Below are 15,899 nucleotides of genomic sequence, written 5' to 3'. Positions count from 1 at the left end.
TAATTAATCATAACAAAATTATGTGTTGAATGGAAGTATGCCACAGTTTATCTTTTTGTATGTGAACACAAAATAATGATAATTATAAAAAATAATTATGTTGGTCCGGTCCCAACGCCTGAGCCTAGTTATCTGAAAAAGAACAATAAACAGAATTATAACTTTTGGGGGGGTTCTGGGCCACACCTGGCAGTGCTCAGGGCTTACTCCTGGCTCTGCCCTTCAGAAATCACTCCTGGTGGGCTCCAGGAACCCTATAGGATGCCAGGGATCAAACCCAGGTCAGCTGCATGCAAAGCAAACACCCTACCCACTGTGCTATTACTCAGGGCCAGAATCGTATCATTTTTGCAATGATAATTTTATTAGAAAGTGACAAATACAAAACAAATAAATTGGGGCCCTAGTAATAGTCCAGTAGTGAAGGTGCTCACCTTGCATTTGGTTGACCTTTTGATTCCCAGCACTGCACAGAGTCCCCTGAGTCCGCAAAGTGTGATTTCTGAGTGCAGAGCCAGAAAGAAGCCCTTAGCACAGTGTGCTAACATTTTTTAAGGAAAGGGGCCAGAGAGATAGTACAGCAGGTGGGCCATTTACCTTGCATGTAGCAGACCCAGGTTCAATCGCTGGCATCCCATAGTACCCTAGTACCCAAGCCCACCAGGAGTAATCCCAGAGTGCAGAGTCAGAAGTAACTCCTGAGTTCCGCCAGGTGTGGCCCAAATACCTAAAAAATTGTGGGAGCAGAGTGATAGTACAGTGGGTAGAGCTCTTGCCTTGCATAATTCAATTAGATTTCTTGCATCCCATGAACCATCCAGGAGAGCTCTTGAAGCACAGAGCCAGGAGTCAGCCCTGAGCACTGCTCAGGGAGTGAAAAAGAAAACACAACATTGAGGAGTGTATTCAAGGGTCTGAGCTCAGGGTTTACATGCAGGACCCCAATTTGTTTTCTGGCATCAGAAGAGTGACCCCCAAGCATTGCCTCCTTTGGCTTTCTTCCGACCTCAAACTAGTGAGGTCTTTTATTATCATGGGCCTGGCAGGTTCTGCTCTATAATTGACCATCCCTATAAAGAAAGATCCAGGAAGAGACAGGAGAGCTAGGACTGTGGGGAAGGCTCTTGCCTTGCACCTCCAGATTTGATTTCGCCAGGTGTGATCAAAACAGAAACCAAGGGGCTGGAGAGATAGCATGGAAATAGGGTGTTTGCCTTGCATGCAGAAAGATGGTGGTTCGAATCCTGGCATCCCATATGGTCACCCGAGCCTGCTAGGAGCAATTTCTGAGCATAGAGCCAGGAGTAACCCCTGAGCACTGCCAGGTGTGACCCAAAAACCAAAAAACCAAACTAACAAACAAACAATCAAAAAAATCTCAAAAAACTAAAAAAACAGAAAAACTAGAAACTAAAGAAGAAACCCAGAGGGCTTAGCTAAGGACTCTTCTCTTCCTCCCAATCCTTTTCCCAGAGCACTATGATCTGATAATTCCCCAAAGTTCTTTGTTTTGGGGGTGGGATGTCTACCCAGTTGTATGCTCAGGACTTACTCATGGCTCTGTGTTCAAAGATCCCTTTTGGAGGGTTCATGGGACCCTATGGGATGCCAGGAATTGAACCTGCAGGGATCACTCCTGTCAGGGCTCATGAAACTAGGAGGTGGTGCTGGGGATTGAACCTGGGTTGACTTTTTGCAAGGCTAATGCCCTCTTACTAGTCTATCATGCCCATTTCTTCCAAAGTCTTGTCCCAGAAGCTAACAGGCATGCAGGTTCATTCAAGCTCTTTTCCGGTTTCCCGACAAGAGTCGTAGTCACTGATCGCACATCTCCCTTGCATTCTGGGAGCCCCCACTTCTCCACAGTCACCAGGATATCTCTATCCAGGGGCAAGGTTTTGGGCCCTGGATAGAAATTATGAATCAGGGGCCGGAGAGATAGCATGGAGGTAAGGCATTTGCCTTGCAAACAGTAGGTCAGTTGTTCGAATCCTGACATCCCATATGGTCCCCTGAGCCTGCCAGGAGCAATTTCTGAGCATAGAGCCACGAGTAACTTTTTTTTTTTTTTTTTGGTTTTTGGGCCACACCCGTTTGACGCTCAGGAGTTACTCCTGGCTATGTGCTCAGAAATCGCCCCTGGCTTGGGGGGACCATATGGGACGCCGGGGGATCAAACCGCGGTCCTTCCTTGGCTAGCGCTTGCAAGGCAGACACCTTACCTCCAGCGCCACCTACCCGGCCCCACGAGTAACTTTCTGAGCATAGAGCCAGGAGTAACTTCTGAGCACTGCCAGGTGTGACCCAAAAATCAAAAAAAGAAAAGGAAGGAAGGAAGGAAGGAAGGAAGGAAGGAAGGAAGGAAGGAAGGAAGGAAGGAAGGAAGGAAGGAAGGAAGGAAGGAAGGGAAGGGAAGGGAAGGGAAGGGAAGGGAAGGGAAGGGAAGGGAAGGGAAGAAAGAAAGAAAGAAAGAAAGAAAGAAAGAAAGAAAGAAAGAAAGAAAGAAAGAAAGAAAGAAAGAAAGAAAGAAAGAAAGAAGAAAGAAAGAACTTGTGAAGCAGCAGAGGTTATTTGCCTTGTGTCCTGCCCATCCCATTCAAATCTGCAACATTGCATATGGACATGAGGAGTCGCTCCTGAGCACAGAGCCTGGAAATAACCTGAAGCGAAGGAAGAGGGAGGGAGGGAGGGAGGGAGAGAGGGAGGGAGGGAGGAAGGAAGGAAGGAAGGAAGGAGAAGGAAGGAAGGAGAAGGAAGGAGGAAGGAAGGAAGGAAGGAAGGAGAAAAGAAGGAAGGAGGAAGGAAGAAGAGAAATAAAGGAGAGCAGGAAGGAAGAAAGAAGGGAATGGGAAAGAAGAAAGGAAGGAAGGAAGGGAAAAGAAGGAAGGAGGGGGGCCCGGAGAGATAGCACAGCGGCGTTTGCCTTGCAAGCAGCCGATTCAGGACCAAAGGTGGTTGGTTCGAATCCCGGTGTCCCATATGGTCCCCCGTGCCTGCCAGGAGCTATTTCTGAGCAGACAGCCAGGAGTAACCCCTGAGCAATGCCGGGTGTGGCCCAAAAAACCAAAAAAAAAAAAAAAAAAGAAGGAAGGAGGGAAAGGAAGAAAGTAAGGAAAGATAAATAAGGAAGGAAAGAGAATAGCAAGGAAGAAAGGAGGGAAGGAAGCAAAGAGGGAAAGAAGGAAGGAGGGAGGGGTCAGACTCATAGTACAGTGGATGGAGTGTTTGCCTTCCATACAGCTGACCCAATTTCTATCCACAGCATCCCATATGGTCCCCCGAGCCTGCCAGGAGTGATTTCTGAGCACAGAGCCAGGAGTAACCCCTGAGCACCACTGGTGTGGGGTGGGGGGAGAAGGAAAGGAGGGAAGAAAGGAATGAGGGAGGAAGGGAAAGAAGGTAGGAGGAGACTGGGGACCGTTTTGGCTCCTGTGATGATATCGCCCTGGCTGACAGCCTGAGCAAGCAACCTTCAGCCCCCTATAACCCAGCTGATGAAGAGCTCCCAGGAGACCTGTTGTAATTGTTTCTCCTCTGAGGGCAGGTCGGGTGTTCCAGAGCAAACATTGCCTTTAGCAATCTTTTAGCATCTAAAGGCATCTTGCCCATCTCGACTTCTTTTTTTTTTTTTTTTTTTTTTTTGGTTTTTTTGGGCCACACCCGACATTGCTCAGGGGTTACTCCTGGCTGTCTGCTCAGAAATAGCTCCTGGCAGGCACGGGGGACCATATGGGACACCGGGATTCGAACCAACCACCTTTGGTCCTGGATCGGCTGCTTGCAAGGCAAACGCCGCTGTGCTATCTCTCCGGGCCCCATCTCGACTTCTTCATGTCCTGGTTGGCACCCAACTGGGAAGAACAGTAGTAATCTGGGGCTTCTTCAGTCCCAGTGCTTCTGGTTTCTCAGCCCACTCATACACGCAGTGACCATCCCCTGCACGCTTATCTTCCTCTTTTAGGGAATATTTTGGGGTCCACCTTCACAGCTCTGGACTTCCCGTCCATGCCATCTTCCCTGACCCTTATGCCATTCCAGCACTGGTCAGGAATTTGGGAGGTGCTAGGGATATTCTGGACTCAACATTTGGGGATCATTCCTAGTGGTGCTAGGGTTGCAGGGTAGGCAGGAAGGAACATGTGAGGCCAGAATGCAACCGAGGGACTGCCTACATGCCAAGCATGCTCTCCAGCCCATTTAGCCATCAGTGCAATCCTCAGATGGTAGTGAATCAGGTGACAAAAGTCTTGTTAGCATTATGTGCTTCAAACCCTCTCCAGCCTCAATCCACTCTAGCCTTAAAGCGGAGAGTCTAAAAAGTATTGAAAGAATTAATTTGAACACATCCATCGCCCCAGTGGCACCCAATTCTTCAAACTCAGCTTCAACAAAGCTCCCAGTACCCCCAACTTAACATTTTTAAAAAAATTTTTTTGCAAGTTCTCCTATGGTCTGTTTAGAAGATCCTTTCTTCATTGGGGCCCAGGTGAAGAAACATTCCAGAAGCCTGAACCCAGATGTTAGTCAGTCCTGGCTGCCACTGCAACCCTAGGTTGAAGTCATCACCTTGGCCTCACTGAATTTCTTCACTGAGGAATAGCATACAGGAGCGAGCAAACATTCAACCATGGGGGTGAGGAGGGAATGAGAACGGGGTCTCCGCTTTGGGTGCGTCTCGGGGACTTGCACTTTGATGCCAGCGCACCCATCTTCGAGCTCAGGATAGGATCCTCGGCTCCCGCGCGTGCCCGTGCATGGCCGCGAGCGCGCCTCAACAGGCCACGCCCACTCCTCAAAAAGACACGCCCACTGACACGCCCATGACCACGCCCTCGCATTGCCAAAGGCCACGCCCTCCACAGCGTGGAAGCCAATGAACGCTCGGACCCGCATCCGGGGATCCCGGCGCGGCACCGCCTCCCGCGCACACACGGCCATGGCGGAGGTGAGTGAACGCCGGGGGAGCCGTCCTCACTCGCCCGCTCGTCCTGGCTCGGCAGCCCGGGGTCCTGGCACACGTGGCCCCGTTCCGGGACTCGGAGGCCGGACCGCGCCTGGCCCGTGGCGGCCCAAGAGCTCGGTTGCGGGGTCTGCTGCCGCCCCCGGGCCGAACCCCCTCCCGGCTGCCACATCGCGGGCTGCAGTGCGCATGCGCGGGCGGGCCGGGGGCGCGCGGGAGGGGGCGGGGCGTGCGGGAGGGGGCGAGGCGCGCACCCCATTGAACGCGGACTCGAATCCCTGAACCCCGACTTCTGGGGGGCCCTCGTCCCCGAACCCCTGCCGCCAAGCCTTGGTCCTTGATCTGTATCTCGCTCCTTTCCCTGGTCCCTGAACCCCCAAAGTGCTCTCCGGCCCCTTAACCCATCCTCATCCCTCGGAGGGCCCCCAACATCTGTGCCCACCCCACTTGCCTCCCTTTCCAGCCTCTCAGTCCTAGAGCCCCCAACCCGGTTCCCCATTCTCCAGATCACCGACTTTCACAGCTGACCCCCGACCTGTCAAGTGCAGACCCTCCAGCCCACCATATCTCTTCACCCCAATTCTTGTCTCTTCCCAGCCTCTCTGTGCCCAGATCTAGGCCTCTGAACTCTGACCTCAGTCCCCAACTCCGATTCCCCTCTTGCCCCCTGGCTTCTCATCCTTCATCCCCTTAACTTATGCTGAGCTCATCTCTCGGACCCGGGCCACTGCTTGTATCTAGGTGATTGGTCAATTTGGGGAGTTCACTTGGCAGGTGTGCAGCATGGCTCCCTCTTGCTGGACAGGCAAAGGCCGCCCCAAGACCCTGGAGGCTGGGCCTTCTCCCCTAGTATCCTGTCCCTCTGCTCAGGTTCCACACCCCTCAAGAGAAACCTTGGGTGCATGCCATTGCATGCTGGAATCCCCAGATTTGACCTCTGACTCCCCATTATTGTCCAGCACCCCCTCACCCACCAAAAAAGAAAAAATGGAAGTTCTTGGAACTAGATATACTTAAATTAGATTTCTTTTTTATTTTCGGTTTCAGGGGCCATATAGGCCATGCTTAGGACTTCCTCCTGGCTTTGTGCTCTGGGATTTCTCTAGGCCGGGGTTAGGTGACCCTTTGGGGTGCCAGGGGTTGAACCCAGGTTGGCTGTAAGACACGTTCTCTCCCCAGTGCCTCTGTTCTTTAATCACCAGTAGGGTTGGATTTTTTTTTTTTGGGGGGGGTGGTATCTGGGTCATACTCAGCGGTGCTCCGGAGTTACTCTTGGTTTTGCACTCAGAAATCACTTCTGGAAGGCTTAGGAGACCATATGGGACACCAGGAATCGAACCAGGATCTGTCCAGGGTTGGCCGCTTGCAAGGCAAACGCACTACCACTATGCTATCTATCGCTCATGCCTCCACCAGTAGGGTTGGGGTAGAGATGACTGATGCCCCCACTCCACAGGCGCCAGTTAGCTTCCCGACTGTCTTGGGACATCCCTCCATGTTGGTCTGAGGGGCTGGTGTGGTGCTGGGGGGTGCAGGGATTGAAGCCGGGATGTCAGGTCATGGTCTTGCATGCACGCCTCTGGCCTGTGAGCCCCCTTGGGAATATTGGGCAGGTGGTATGGACTTGCCGAGCTCACAGCCATGCAGGGACATGGGGTATGGGGTAGCGAAGCCGAGCTGAGCTGAATCCCCACCTTGGAGATTGGGGGCTAGGGCCTTGGCTGGGGTTGGTCAGAGCATGCGCACTGCGCAGAGCCCGCCTCCTCGAGGTCTCAGATGGGACATCTCGCGAGGTATCCCGAGGTATCACGCGGTCCCGTGCTGTCCAGCGCTGTCCAAAGTCCATGCTATCCGCCATAAGCCTAGAGCGGAGTCATCCCGCAGACTCCCGCTCCAGTGCTCAGCCTCCAGGCCTTCCCCCCTCCTGCCAACTCCACCAGGTGTGCAGGGCTGACCACGCACAATCCGGGTGACCGATCCCGGCTAACCAGGTAGACCCCGGTGGCAGAGGGAGGTGGTCGGGACCGTGTCTGGTTAACTCAGTCCCCCCAGAACTTAAGTGACGCTACCTGCCGGGTTCTGGGGGTCTTCTGGACCCCATAGGGTACTTTGGGAGCGTGATATGTAGGTTTCCGGCTCCTGGGATACTCCCAGGCCTGACCTCGGTGGTTCTTGTCTAGGGCCCCAGTGGTCGGCACTGCGGCTCGCGAGCCACATGTGGTTCTTTACACTTTTAATTTGGCTCTTCTGTGTGCCGGGCGGCCATTTCAGGAGTCAGAACTCTGCTCCTAGCCTCTGTCAGTGCGCGCCTGTATGGCTCTCTAAATAAATTTCAATCGTGGTTTTGGCGAGATTTTTTTTTTTTTTTTTGGTTTTTGGGCCACACCCGTTTGACGCTCAGGGGTTACTCCTGGCTATGTGCACAGAAATCGCCCCTGGCTTGGGGGGACCATATGGGACGCCTGGGGATCGAACCCTGTCTGTCCTATGGTAGCGCTTGCAAGGCGGACACCTTACCTCTAGCGCCACCTTCCCGGCCCCGGTTTTGGCGAGATTTGGCTCAGTTGAGAAAAAGATTGCCGACCACTGGTCTAGGTCAATGGAGCCTGGAAGGCTATGGGGCTTTGATGGGGCACAGCCCATGTGGCTCTGCACAGTGGCCTCTGTTGGGGTGGTCCGCTAATCATGAGCTCTCCATGCTTCTACCACTTAGGTTGTTGGAGTTTTTGGTTTTGCTTTTGGGCCACACGTGCTCAGGGATCACTCCTGGTAGATTTAGGGGTCCCTATAGGTTGCCAGGAATCAAATCTGGGTGGGCTATGTGCTTTGCAAGAACTTCCCTGCTCTTCTATTGGTCCAGTCCATGGAGTTCTTGTTTTTTTTTTGGTTTGGTTTGGTTTGGTTTGTTTATTGGGGCCCAGTGATTCTTAGGGCTGACTCCTCGAGCTGAGCTCAGGGATTACTCCTGGTGGTGCTGGGAGACCCTATGGGGTGCTGGGGATCAAACCTGGGTCTGCTGCATGTAAGGCAAACATCCTACCTCCCTCCCTGCTTTTTTATTGCTCTAAACCCTGAAACATCTTTTTAGTTGTTTCTACTTTGGGTATAATTCTTTTTTTTTGTTTTTGTTTTTTTTTTGTTTTTGTTTTTTGGGTCACACCCGGCAGCGCTCAGGGTTACTCCTGGCTCCACGCTCAGAAATCGCTCCTGGCAGGCTCAGGGGACCATTTGGGATACCGGGATTCGAACCACCTTTCTTCTGCGTCTAAGGCCAAGGCCTTACCGCTGTGCTATCTCTCCGGCCTCTTTGTGTTTTTTGTTTTGTTTTGTTTTGTCTCGTTTTGTTTTGTTTTCTAGTGGGTGGTGGTGGTGGTGGGAGGGTATACTTCTTGTCTCGTTGAGTCAACTGGTGGAAAGTTGAAACTGAAGTGTCATTGACAGGTGCCTCTTCCAACCTTAGTTCCAGAATATTTTAATTCATCTTGCAGAGTTCCATTTGCATGGAGGTGGTGGTGGGGTACCTCTCAGTCCCTCTGCAGCTTCTGGCACTACAGATTCCCTTCCTGCTTGGGTGTGTGTGTGTGTTCTGGCATCTCTGTCCCCAGGACCCATGTGTGAGAATGGGGGAGGGGGTTCAGTTTGTTCCCTACATGTCATAATGAGTTTTGAATACAGGTGTTGGAGCTGAGGGGTTCCTCGGGCGGGGGCCAGGCTTGTATGTGCTTGCTCTGAGGAACTCCTGTGCACACCCTGCTTATGGCCTCTTTACCACGCTGCTGTGGATGTGACCCCATTACGTTCTAGAGGGGTTTCTGCACAGATCTTGGTGTGTGGCTCAGAGAGTGGCTGCTTTGGGGGGAATCTCCCTCAAATCTCTTTTGCCGGGGAAGAGCTTGATATTCCTTGATTGGTCTCAGGGAGAGACTGCATGGGGTGCAGGCCAGGACTCCCCCTAGCCGCTGTGTCCCTGGCCAGAAACCGCTGAGTGTTGGCAGCTGTCAGGTGCATGCCCCCTATGCCCTCGACAGTACCCCTGCAGAGCCTGAAAGTATGGACCCACCCCCACCCCGGGTCAACTCCGAGACTTGCCAAGGGAGCCCCTTACACTGGCCATGCTGGGACCCAACAGTTGCTGCCTCTTTACAGGCCTCCTCGTTTGACCCGCAGAGCCCGCGCCTGGCCTCGTGCCTCACGCACCACCTGTGCCCCGGGGACCCCGGCGTGCCCACCGCAGCAGGTATCCCTGCCCTTCCCAGGGTCCCAGGAAAGTCCTGGAGCTTTGGGGAACCCCAGAACTGGTGTTTCCCAGCCTGCCCAATGCAAAAGAAGGGGTGGATATTTGAGGGGTGCCACGCATGTCGGACCTCTTTGGCATCTCAGGACAGGGTCGGTGAGGCCTTGGCCTCCCACGTCTCAGGATGTGGCCTGGCCCATGTAGACTACCTGGATGGGATGGTGCTGCCTATCAGCCCATTCAGGCTTTTCACTTCATCTTGATGCCACCTGCCTCTTCCTGGGCCTTCCCGTCCCCTGTCCTGTGTTTCTGGTCAGAGGGTCCTGACAGCCCCAAAGATTGTCCCACCCCAGCATTCGCAGGGCTCCCTCCGGAATGCTGAGCACCAGAGCATGCACACATGTGGACGTGCAAGTGAGCTGGCCCTCCTGTGCATGCCATACAGAACCCCTGATGTATGTGAAATACAGCTTCAGCTGCACATGCAGGTCTACACAGTGCCCACGTGCACACACAGGTCCAGGCATAGACGTGTGCACACCACCCCGTCCCAGCCGCACACACACATGCCCATGCCCAGGGCTGCATGCTGGGCCTGGGTTCTCAGGGCTGGGTTCTGGGCACCCAGGCAACTGGAGTCCTGTTTGCAGTGGTGTCCATGGGCTCTACCGACCACCGCTTCAGCCTTGCTGAGATCTTGGCGCAGAACTACAGTGTCCAGGAAGGCCAAGGGGAGGCAGCACAGGGCCTGGAACAGCCCGACGAGGAGCTGGAGAAGCATTTTGGAGCCCAGGTGTGAGACTGGGGGAGTAGGCAGAGCTTCCAGCTATCAGTGCACCCTGCTTAGCCCTCCACATGCCCAACCATCCCCGTGGGCTCCTGGGGCTTCCTGGGGGTGGGTAAGATCTGGTCCCGCCCCTGGTGGTGCATCATCCTCCAAGAGAGGAACTGACAGCACCTGTTTGAAGAGTGTAGTGGGGAGGGTGGAAAGCTGGGGGACAGTGTTGTCTCTGGTCAGGCCCAGATTCCTCCACTTGGGCCTGGAGGGGATGTGTGGGAGTTGTGCCCAGTTCTGCCTGACAGATATGCTGCCTGCTGCTTCAAATAGGGAAAACTAATTCGAGTCCTTCCCCAGAGCCCCCGACCACACAAAGCATTCCCCTCACCCTGCCCTGGACCCCAGCAGGCCCCCGACCCGGCCCTGCACCCCCAGAGGACGGACATGCCCCTGGAGGAACTGCTGGCGCTCTACAGCTATGAGGCATCAGACCCCGTCTCTGATCGTGACAGTGAGGCCAGCGAGGTGGCCACTCACCTCCCAGACATGACCCTGGACAAGGTGGGGCGCTGCTACACCCTGCACCATAATCAGAAGCCCCCTTGGTGTGTCTCCCCACAGTTGCAGACTTCCTGGCCCTACCAGGAAGTCCTACCAGGCAGGGATCCCTGCCGGATCCCCCAATCTCCTCCTACCCCCATGATGCAGTCCTTAGGAAGCAAAGCTGCTGCCCACACCCTCTTCTCTGCCCAGGAGCAGGTCACTCAGGATTTACTGTCTGGGGAGGAAGAGATGCAGCCGGTGGCCGAGGATTTCCACCCTCCCGTCGCTTCTGTTACGGCCCACGATGCCCCTGGCCTGTTCCCGACCCAGAGCGGAGGTGGGGGCAGCTTCAATGAGCCCCTGGGTGCTTCCAGCCTGCCTGGCCTGGGAATGGAGTGGGGCTTTCAGGGCGGCATCCTCAGACCAGCTTCAGGGGCCTGACCTGAGCCCCCTTTTCAGGAGGGAGTGGGGTGGGGCTGCCCAGTCAGTGTCAGGACATGCCCTCATCCCTCTGCCCCTAGCCCGCTTCCTAGCTGACGCTGGTGCTGACAAGGAACCGTCATCCGACACCGAGGAAGATCCTCTGCCTGCCAACAAGTGTAAGAAGGTAACGTCCTCCTGCACCCCTGGGTACCATCGCCACAGATCCCAGGGGTTCCCCTGCGGATCTCAGAGGGACTCACACTGCCTCCGCAGGAGATCATGGTGGGGCCCCAGTTCCAGGCCGACCTCAGCATCCTGCATCAGCACCGCCAGGGAGAGAAGAGTGAGTGGGTTGGAGGTGTGGGTGGAGACCTGAGGTTGTGGGGGGACCGGAGGTGTGGGAGACCAGGAAGCAGGAAATGCCCGATGCTTCATCCCTCAGGGTCCTGTCACTATCCACCCAAACCCAGATCCCACCTTCTGTGTCTCTGCCTGGGGTACTCCACCCCGCCCCTGCCCCAGTGGCCCCCACTCTTGCCCCTTGTGTCTGTCCATCTTCTGAGGAACTTAGCCAGCATGAAACTCTCCTTTTCTTTATTGTTTTTTTTGGGGGGGCACAACCAGCAATGCTCAGGGCTCTGCTCTCAGGAATTATTCCTGGTGGGGAATTCCTTGGGGGACCTTGTAGGAACCTGGGTCCGCTGCATGCAAGGCAAGCTTCTTCTCTGCTGTCTTTATCAGTCTGGCCCCAAGCCCTTGTTTTTCTTAAAGTCCTTAGTTGCTTTTCTTTCTCTGGGAATACTTGCTGGTCCTTTCCAAGGACTGTATACACGTATACACATGCGCACATGCCCTTGTTGTGACATTTTCCTTTCGACTTCACTGGGGTTTCCTGTGGCCCCAGCAGGTCTAGCCCTGCCCTTGTTCATTGCTTTTGGAGAAGCTGCAGCCCCACCCTGTCTCATTCCAGGGTGCTGCACCCCCATCCAGAGGGACACAGTCATAGGTCTGCCCTGGTCCTTGCCTGCCCCACCCGTGGCCTGGGCCCCCTCAGTTGCTCTGACCCCTGCTTTTCCGCAGTCTATGAGAATGAAGACCAGCTCCTCTGGGACCCCAATGTCCTCCCAGAGCCGGAGGTGGAAGAGTTCCTGTACCGGGCAGTGAAGCGGCGCTGGAACGAGTCTGCAGGGGTGCAGGTCCCTGAGGGCGAGACGGTGAAGGACAGTGAGCAGGTGGGCACCCCAGGAAGGGCAGGAGAGACCCGCTTAGCATGGCCTGTGCGTGGTGTCCTGGCTCCTGCCCCAATGGGGCAGGCACGTGAGGTCCCGGGTGGGACAGTCACTGTGCCCGCCAGCAGGCGCTGTATGAGCTGGTCAAGTGCCGCTTCAATGCAGAGGAAGCGCTGCGGAGGCTGCGCTTCAATGTCAAGGTGGTCAGAGGTGAGTGCCCAGCCAACCCTCATCCTGCGCCCCCCCTTCCCCGAACCCAGCCCTTCTTCGTCACCCCACCCTTTCCCTCACTAGTCCTATCTGTCACCTCTGGCTTCTTATTAGCCACGCCCTTGCCAATGCCCCTCCCTCACATTTACTCCACCCCTTTCGCCTTTGCCCTGCCCCTTATCTGCACGCCCCGCTCCTTTCCCCACCTCTTCCCATTTACCCGCCCCTCCACGGCCATGCCCCTTGCAGAGGGCATGTGTGCGTGGAGCGAGGAGGAATGCAGGAACTTTGAGCATGGCTTCCGAGTACATGGCAAGAACTTCCACCTGATCCAGGCCAACAAGGTGAGACCTGGGACCTGGCTGCCTGGTGCATTCAGACAGAGGCCTGCAGGCTTAGGAGGCACCCACCGCTCCTCGAGACCTGGCCAGAGGGACCCTGAGGTTTTTGCCCCTCAAGCTGCCCCCTACTTTGCCCCATAAGGCCAAGTGCCCCATCCTTCCCAGCCCTGTGGGAGGAGCCCTGTCAGACATGGCTCTAGCGACCTCCCCTTCTCTCCAGGATGCTGTAGAGACACCTCTTGGGTGTTTCCTGCCATGTGGGTTCTGAGTAGAATCTGGGTGCTAGGAACCCCACCCCCCCCCACTGTGTCTGCGGTGACTTGGGACACCACTTCCCAAGGTGCCCCCATCCTGGGCTGTGCCATCCGAGGGATCTGGGACCGGATGTTGCCATTCCCGGTGTGGTGTGCTGAATGCCCCATTGCCTGGCCCCAGGTGCGCACACGCTCAGTGGGCGAGTGTGTGGAGTACTACTACCTGTGGAAGAAGTCGGACCGCTACGATTACTTCTCTCAGCAGACCCGGCTGGGCCGCCGGAAGTACGGGCCTGCAGGGACCACGTGCGTGAGCCCCCAAGGCTCCTGGGCAGCAGGAGGGGAGGGTGGTGTCTGGTCCACCCAGAACCAGGTATGGAGCCCTGAACTGGTATGCCAGGGCTCCTAGTTGCTAGTCACGAAGCGTGCACCTCTACAGGGACCCAGACCAGGATCTGGATGGTGGAGACCCAGAAGGCCCGGGCCGCTCCCGCAGCTCGCCACCACTGCCCCCTGGCACTGCTAGCCTGGGTGCCGAGCCAGACCCCCTGGCACAGATGCGCTTGGGTGAGTGTGGGCAGAGTCCCCCATGGCACTTCTTCCTCACCCATGGGGGATGCTCAGGCACCAAGGCAGTAGGGAGCTGTTGATGCTGGGACACCCTGCATGCTGCCCTATGCCCAGAAGTGGGATCCCCTCTTAGGGCCCAGATGCTGGGGGTCAGGGCTGATCCCACTGGGGCAGAAATTCACTTTTAGTTTCCCATGAGGTTTGAGTCTGTGCTGTGGGGGCCCCTGGAGCCAGGCCCCACCTATGTACTACAGTGTCCTGCCCATGTTTCTGTGTCAGCCTCTCCTCGCCCATCTCCTAGTGTTCACAAGGAAACTCTTCTGGGTCTGAAGGCACAGGGCTCCCCGAGGTCCTGCCCTCAGCTCTGTCCCTTCTCCCCCCTGCAGAATCGCCTGGTGCCCACGGTGAACCCCTGTCAGGTTCCAGTGACCTGCCCTGTTTGGAGCCCGGGACATGCCCCTGCCCGCTGCCAGATGCCCCTCCGGCTGAGCCCCTGCCCCAGCGGTCCCCCCTGGCCCTGTGTCCCCCAGCTGTGGCCACCCCAGAGCCCAGCCCTAGCCCCGACCTGGCCATGGACCTGGCAGTGCCTGGGAATCTCCCGGACGACGCATCTCTGCTGCCTGGCCATGCCCACGGGGAGCCTGCACAAGTGGCTCTGGCCGTCACTGACTTCGAGCTCCTTGGCCTTGGGAACGTGAATGTGAACCCCTTCTTGGCCACCCGGCCCACGTGCCCAGCGCCCGGCTTGCACTCAGAGCCTCTTTCGCAGTGAGTGCAGGATGGTTTGGGCCCAGGGGGGCGGGGGAGCCGGCCTCAGCTCTGTGTGTTGGGTTCTTGGGTCCCCACCTTTCATCTGGCTCCTTTTGTGTTTCTTTTGACTAGGTAAAACACTCACATGGTTCCCAACCCAAACAGGTACCGCTGTACCCCAGGCGCAGGGACTGAGCTGCCGGGGGGGCTGGGCGCCCAGCTGACCCTGCTCTCTCTCTCTCTCTCTCTCTCTCTCTCTCTCTCTCTCTCTCTCTCTCTCTCTCTCTCTCTCCCCCCTCCTTTCTTCCCCCTCATTCTCTCTTCTTCTCTTTCTTCCTCCTCTCCCTCCTCTCTTGCTTCTTTCTCTCCCCCATCCTCTCTCTGTGTGTCTCTCTGTCTCTTTCGCTCTCTCCCCCGCAGCTGTAATGTGATGACGTGTTGATGCCCAGCCGAAGGCGGGCTTGTGAGATGTGAGGCCCAGACAGGATTTGGGGCCCCCGGGGCCTGGCCGTCTTCCCGACCCTCCCCTTCTCCTGGGCCTTGGGGGCCGCTGCCTCTGCTTCAGAACACGTCAGACTCGTCAGAGACTTGGGGTGTGCGTGGCACGCAAGGGCCTGGCCGCCCCCCCCCAGACTGGTACCTCGGTGCCCAGCACGCAGCCCCCTACGTGGGATGGCGCCAGCTTGTCGGGTCTCCGCAGCAGGGAAGGACCTCACTGCCCTCCCCAGGGGGAACCGGATGGACCCACCTATGGACAGACACGCCCACAGTCAGACTCATCAATGGACGGACAGGGCGGGATGCCCCCACCCTCACCCCCACCAGCAGCCTTTGTCCGGGGCGCCCTCGACACCCTGCGGGCTGGTCCCCCACCCCAGCAGGGGCCCGGCAGCTGCCTTGCGTGCCAAACTGTGGGGCTCAGAGCCATATACCTCGACAGATGCCGCCCGGCCCCCCCACTTCCTCCCTTCTCTCCACTTCAGGAAATGCCGCACTTTACTGCCCCCGGGGGCCCTCCTGCTGCCTCAGGGGGTCAGAAGACGGGGACTTATACCCTTGAGTCCATCCTGCCTCTATTCTGTGACCCCCCCATTCTGTTGGAAGCTCCCCAGGCGTTGTTTGGGGTCCTGGCCCTCCACCTCTCCCCCCAAGCCGCCCTCCTTTTATTTATGTTTCTGTTTACAAAGCCGAGTGGGGTCCTCCCAGGTGGGGGGCTGAGCAGCGCCCTCCTGCCCACCCCCCCTGGGTATCAGCAAGGGGAGCCAGCCATGCCCTGCTCACTCCCCATGCACCCCAGGACCACACTGTGACATGATGACTGCCTTTACCCCTCTTTGCTGATTTTATTTATTATTAAATTTGAGTCAAAGCTGTTACTGCCTTCCATGATGCTTCCAGGGTACCTCGCTTCCCAACTTCTGCTGACACAAGACTGAAGAGCCCCCAGTTGGCCAGGCCCAGACTCCCCTGCTTTGGAATACCTTTCATTGCTATGAGGGGCTGTGCCTGTGTTGTCCCCCCCCACCCCCCAAGTCTAGCTCTTGGTTTTTTGGGAGGTGGCCAGAGTGGAGTTGGGGTGTGTGTGTGAGATACAGCCTGGCCCGTGG

The 15,899-nt window shown here is 56.3% G+C and overlaps 1 protein-coding gene across 3 annotated transcripts; it reads left to right on the top strand.

The window, feature by feature from the left end:
- Positions 1-4,917: 4,917 nt before the first annotated feature.
- On the top strand, positions 4,918-15,665 carry MIER2 (MIER family member 2). 3 transcript variants are annotated; one of them, XM_049789061.1, is made up of 14 exons: positions 4,918-4,945; positions 9,107-9,197; positions 9,845-9,987; positions 10,378-10,533; positions 10,726-10,852; positions 11,037-11,122; positions 11,212-11,281; positions 12,019-12,170; positions 12,296-12,377; positions 12,627-12,721; positions 13,154-13,278; positions 13,412-13,539; positions 13,929-14,310; positions 14,713-15,665. In XM_049789061.1, exons 1-14 carry the CDS (start codon positions 4,937-4,939, stop codon positions 14,732-14,734), a joined length of 1,668 nt encoding a protein of 555 aa, XP_049645018.1. In that variant the 5' UTR covers positions 4,918-4,936; the 3' UTR covers positions 14,735-15,665. The 3 variants fall into 3 exon arrangements, with proteins under 3 accessions (XP_049645018.1, XP_049645017.1, XP_049645016.1); XM_049789060.1 differs by lacking the exon at positions 4,918-4,945 and having other exon boundaries at positions 9,000-9,197; positions 10,381-10,533; XM_049789059.1 differs by lacking the exon at positions 4,918-4,945 and having other exon boundaries at positions 9,000-9,197.
- Positions 15,666-15,899: the final 234 nt, after the last annotated feature.

Source organism: Suncus etruscus, chromosome 15 (genome assembly GCF_024139225.1).
Source record: "Suncus etruscus isolate mSunEtr1 chromosome 15, mSunEtr1.pri.cur, whole genome shotgun sequence".
Taxonomy (NCBI): Eukaryota; Metazoa; Chordata; class Mammalia; order Eulipotyphla; family Soricidae; genus Suncus; species Suncus etruscus.
This window is presented reverse-complemented; position numbering and strand designations above follow the sequence as displayed.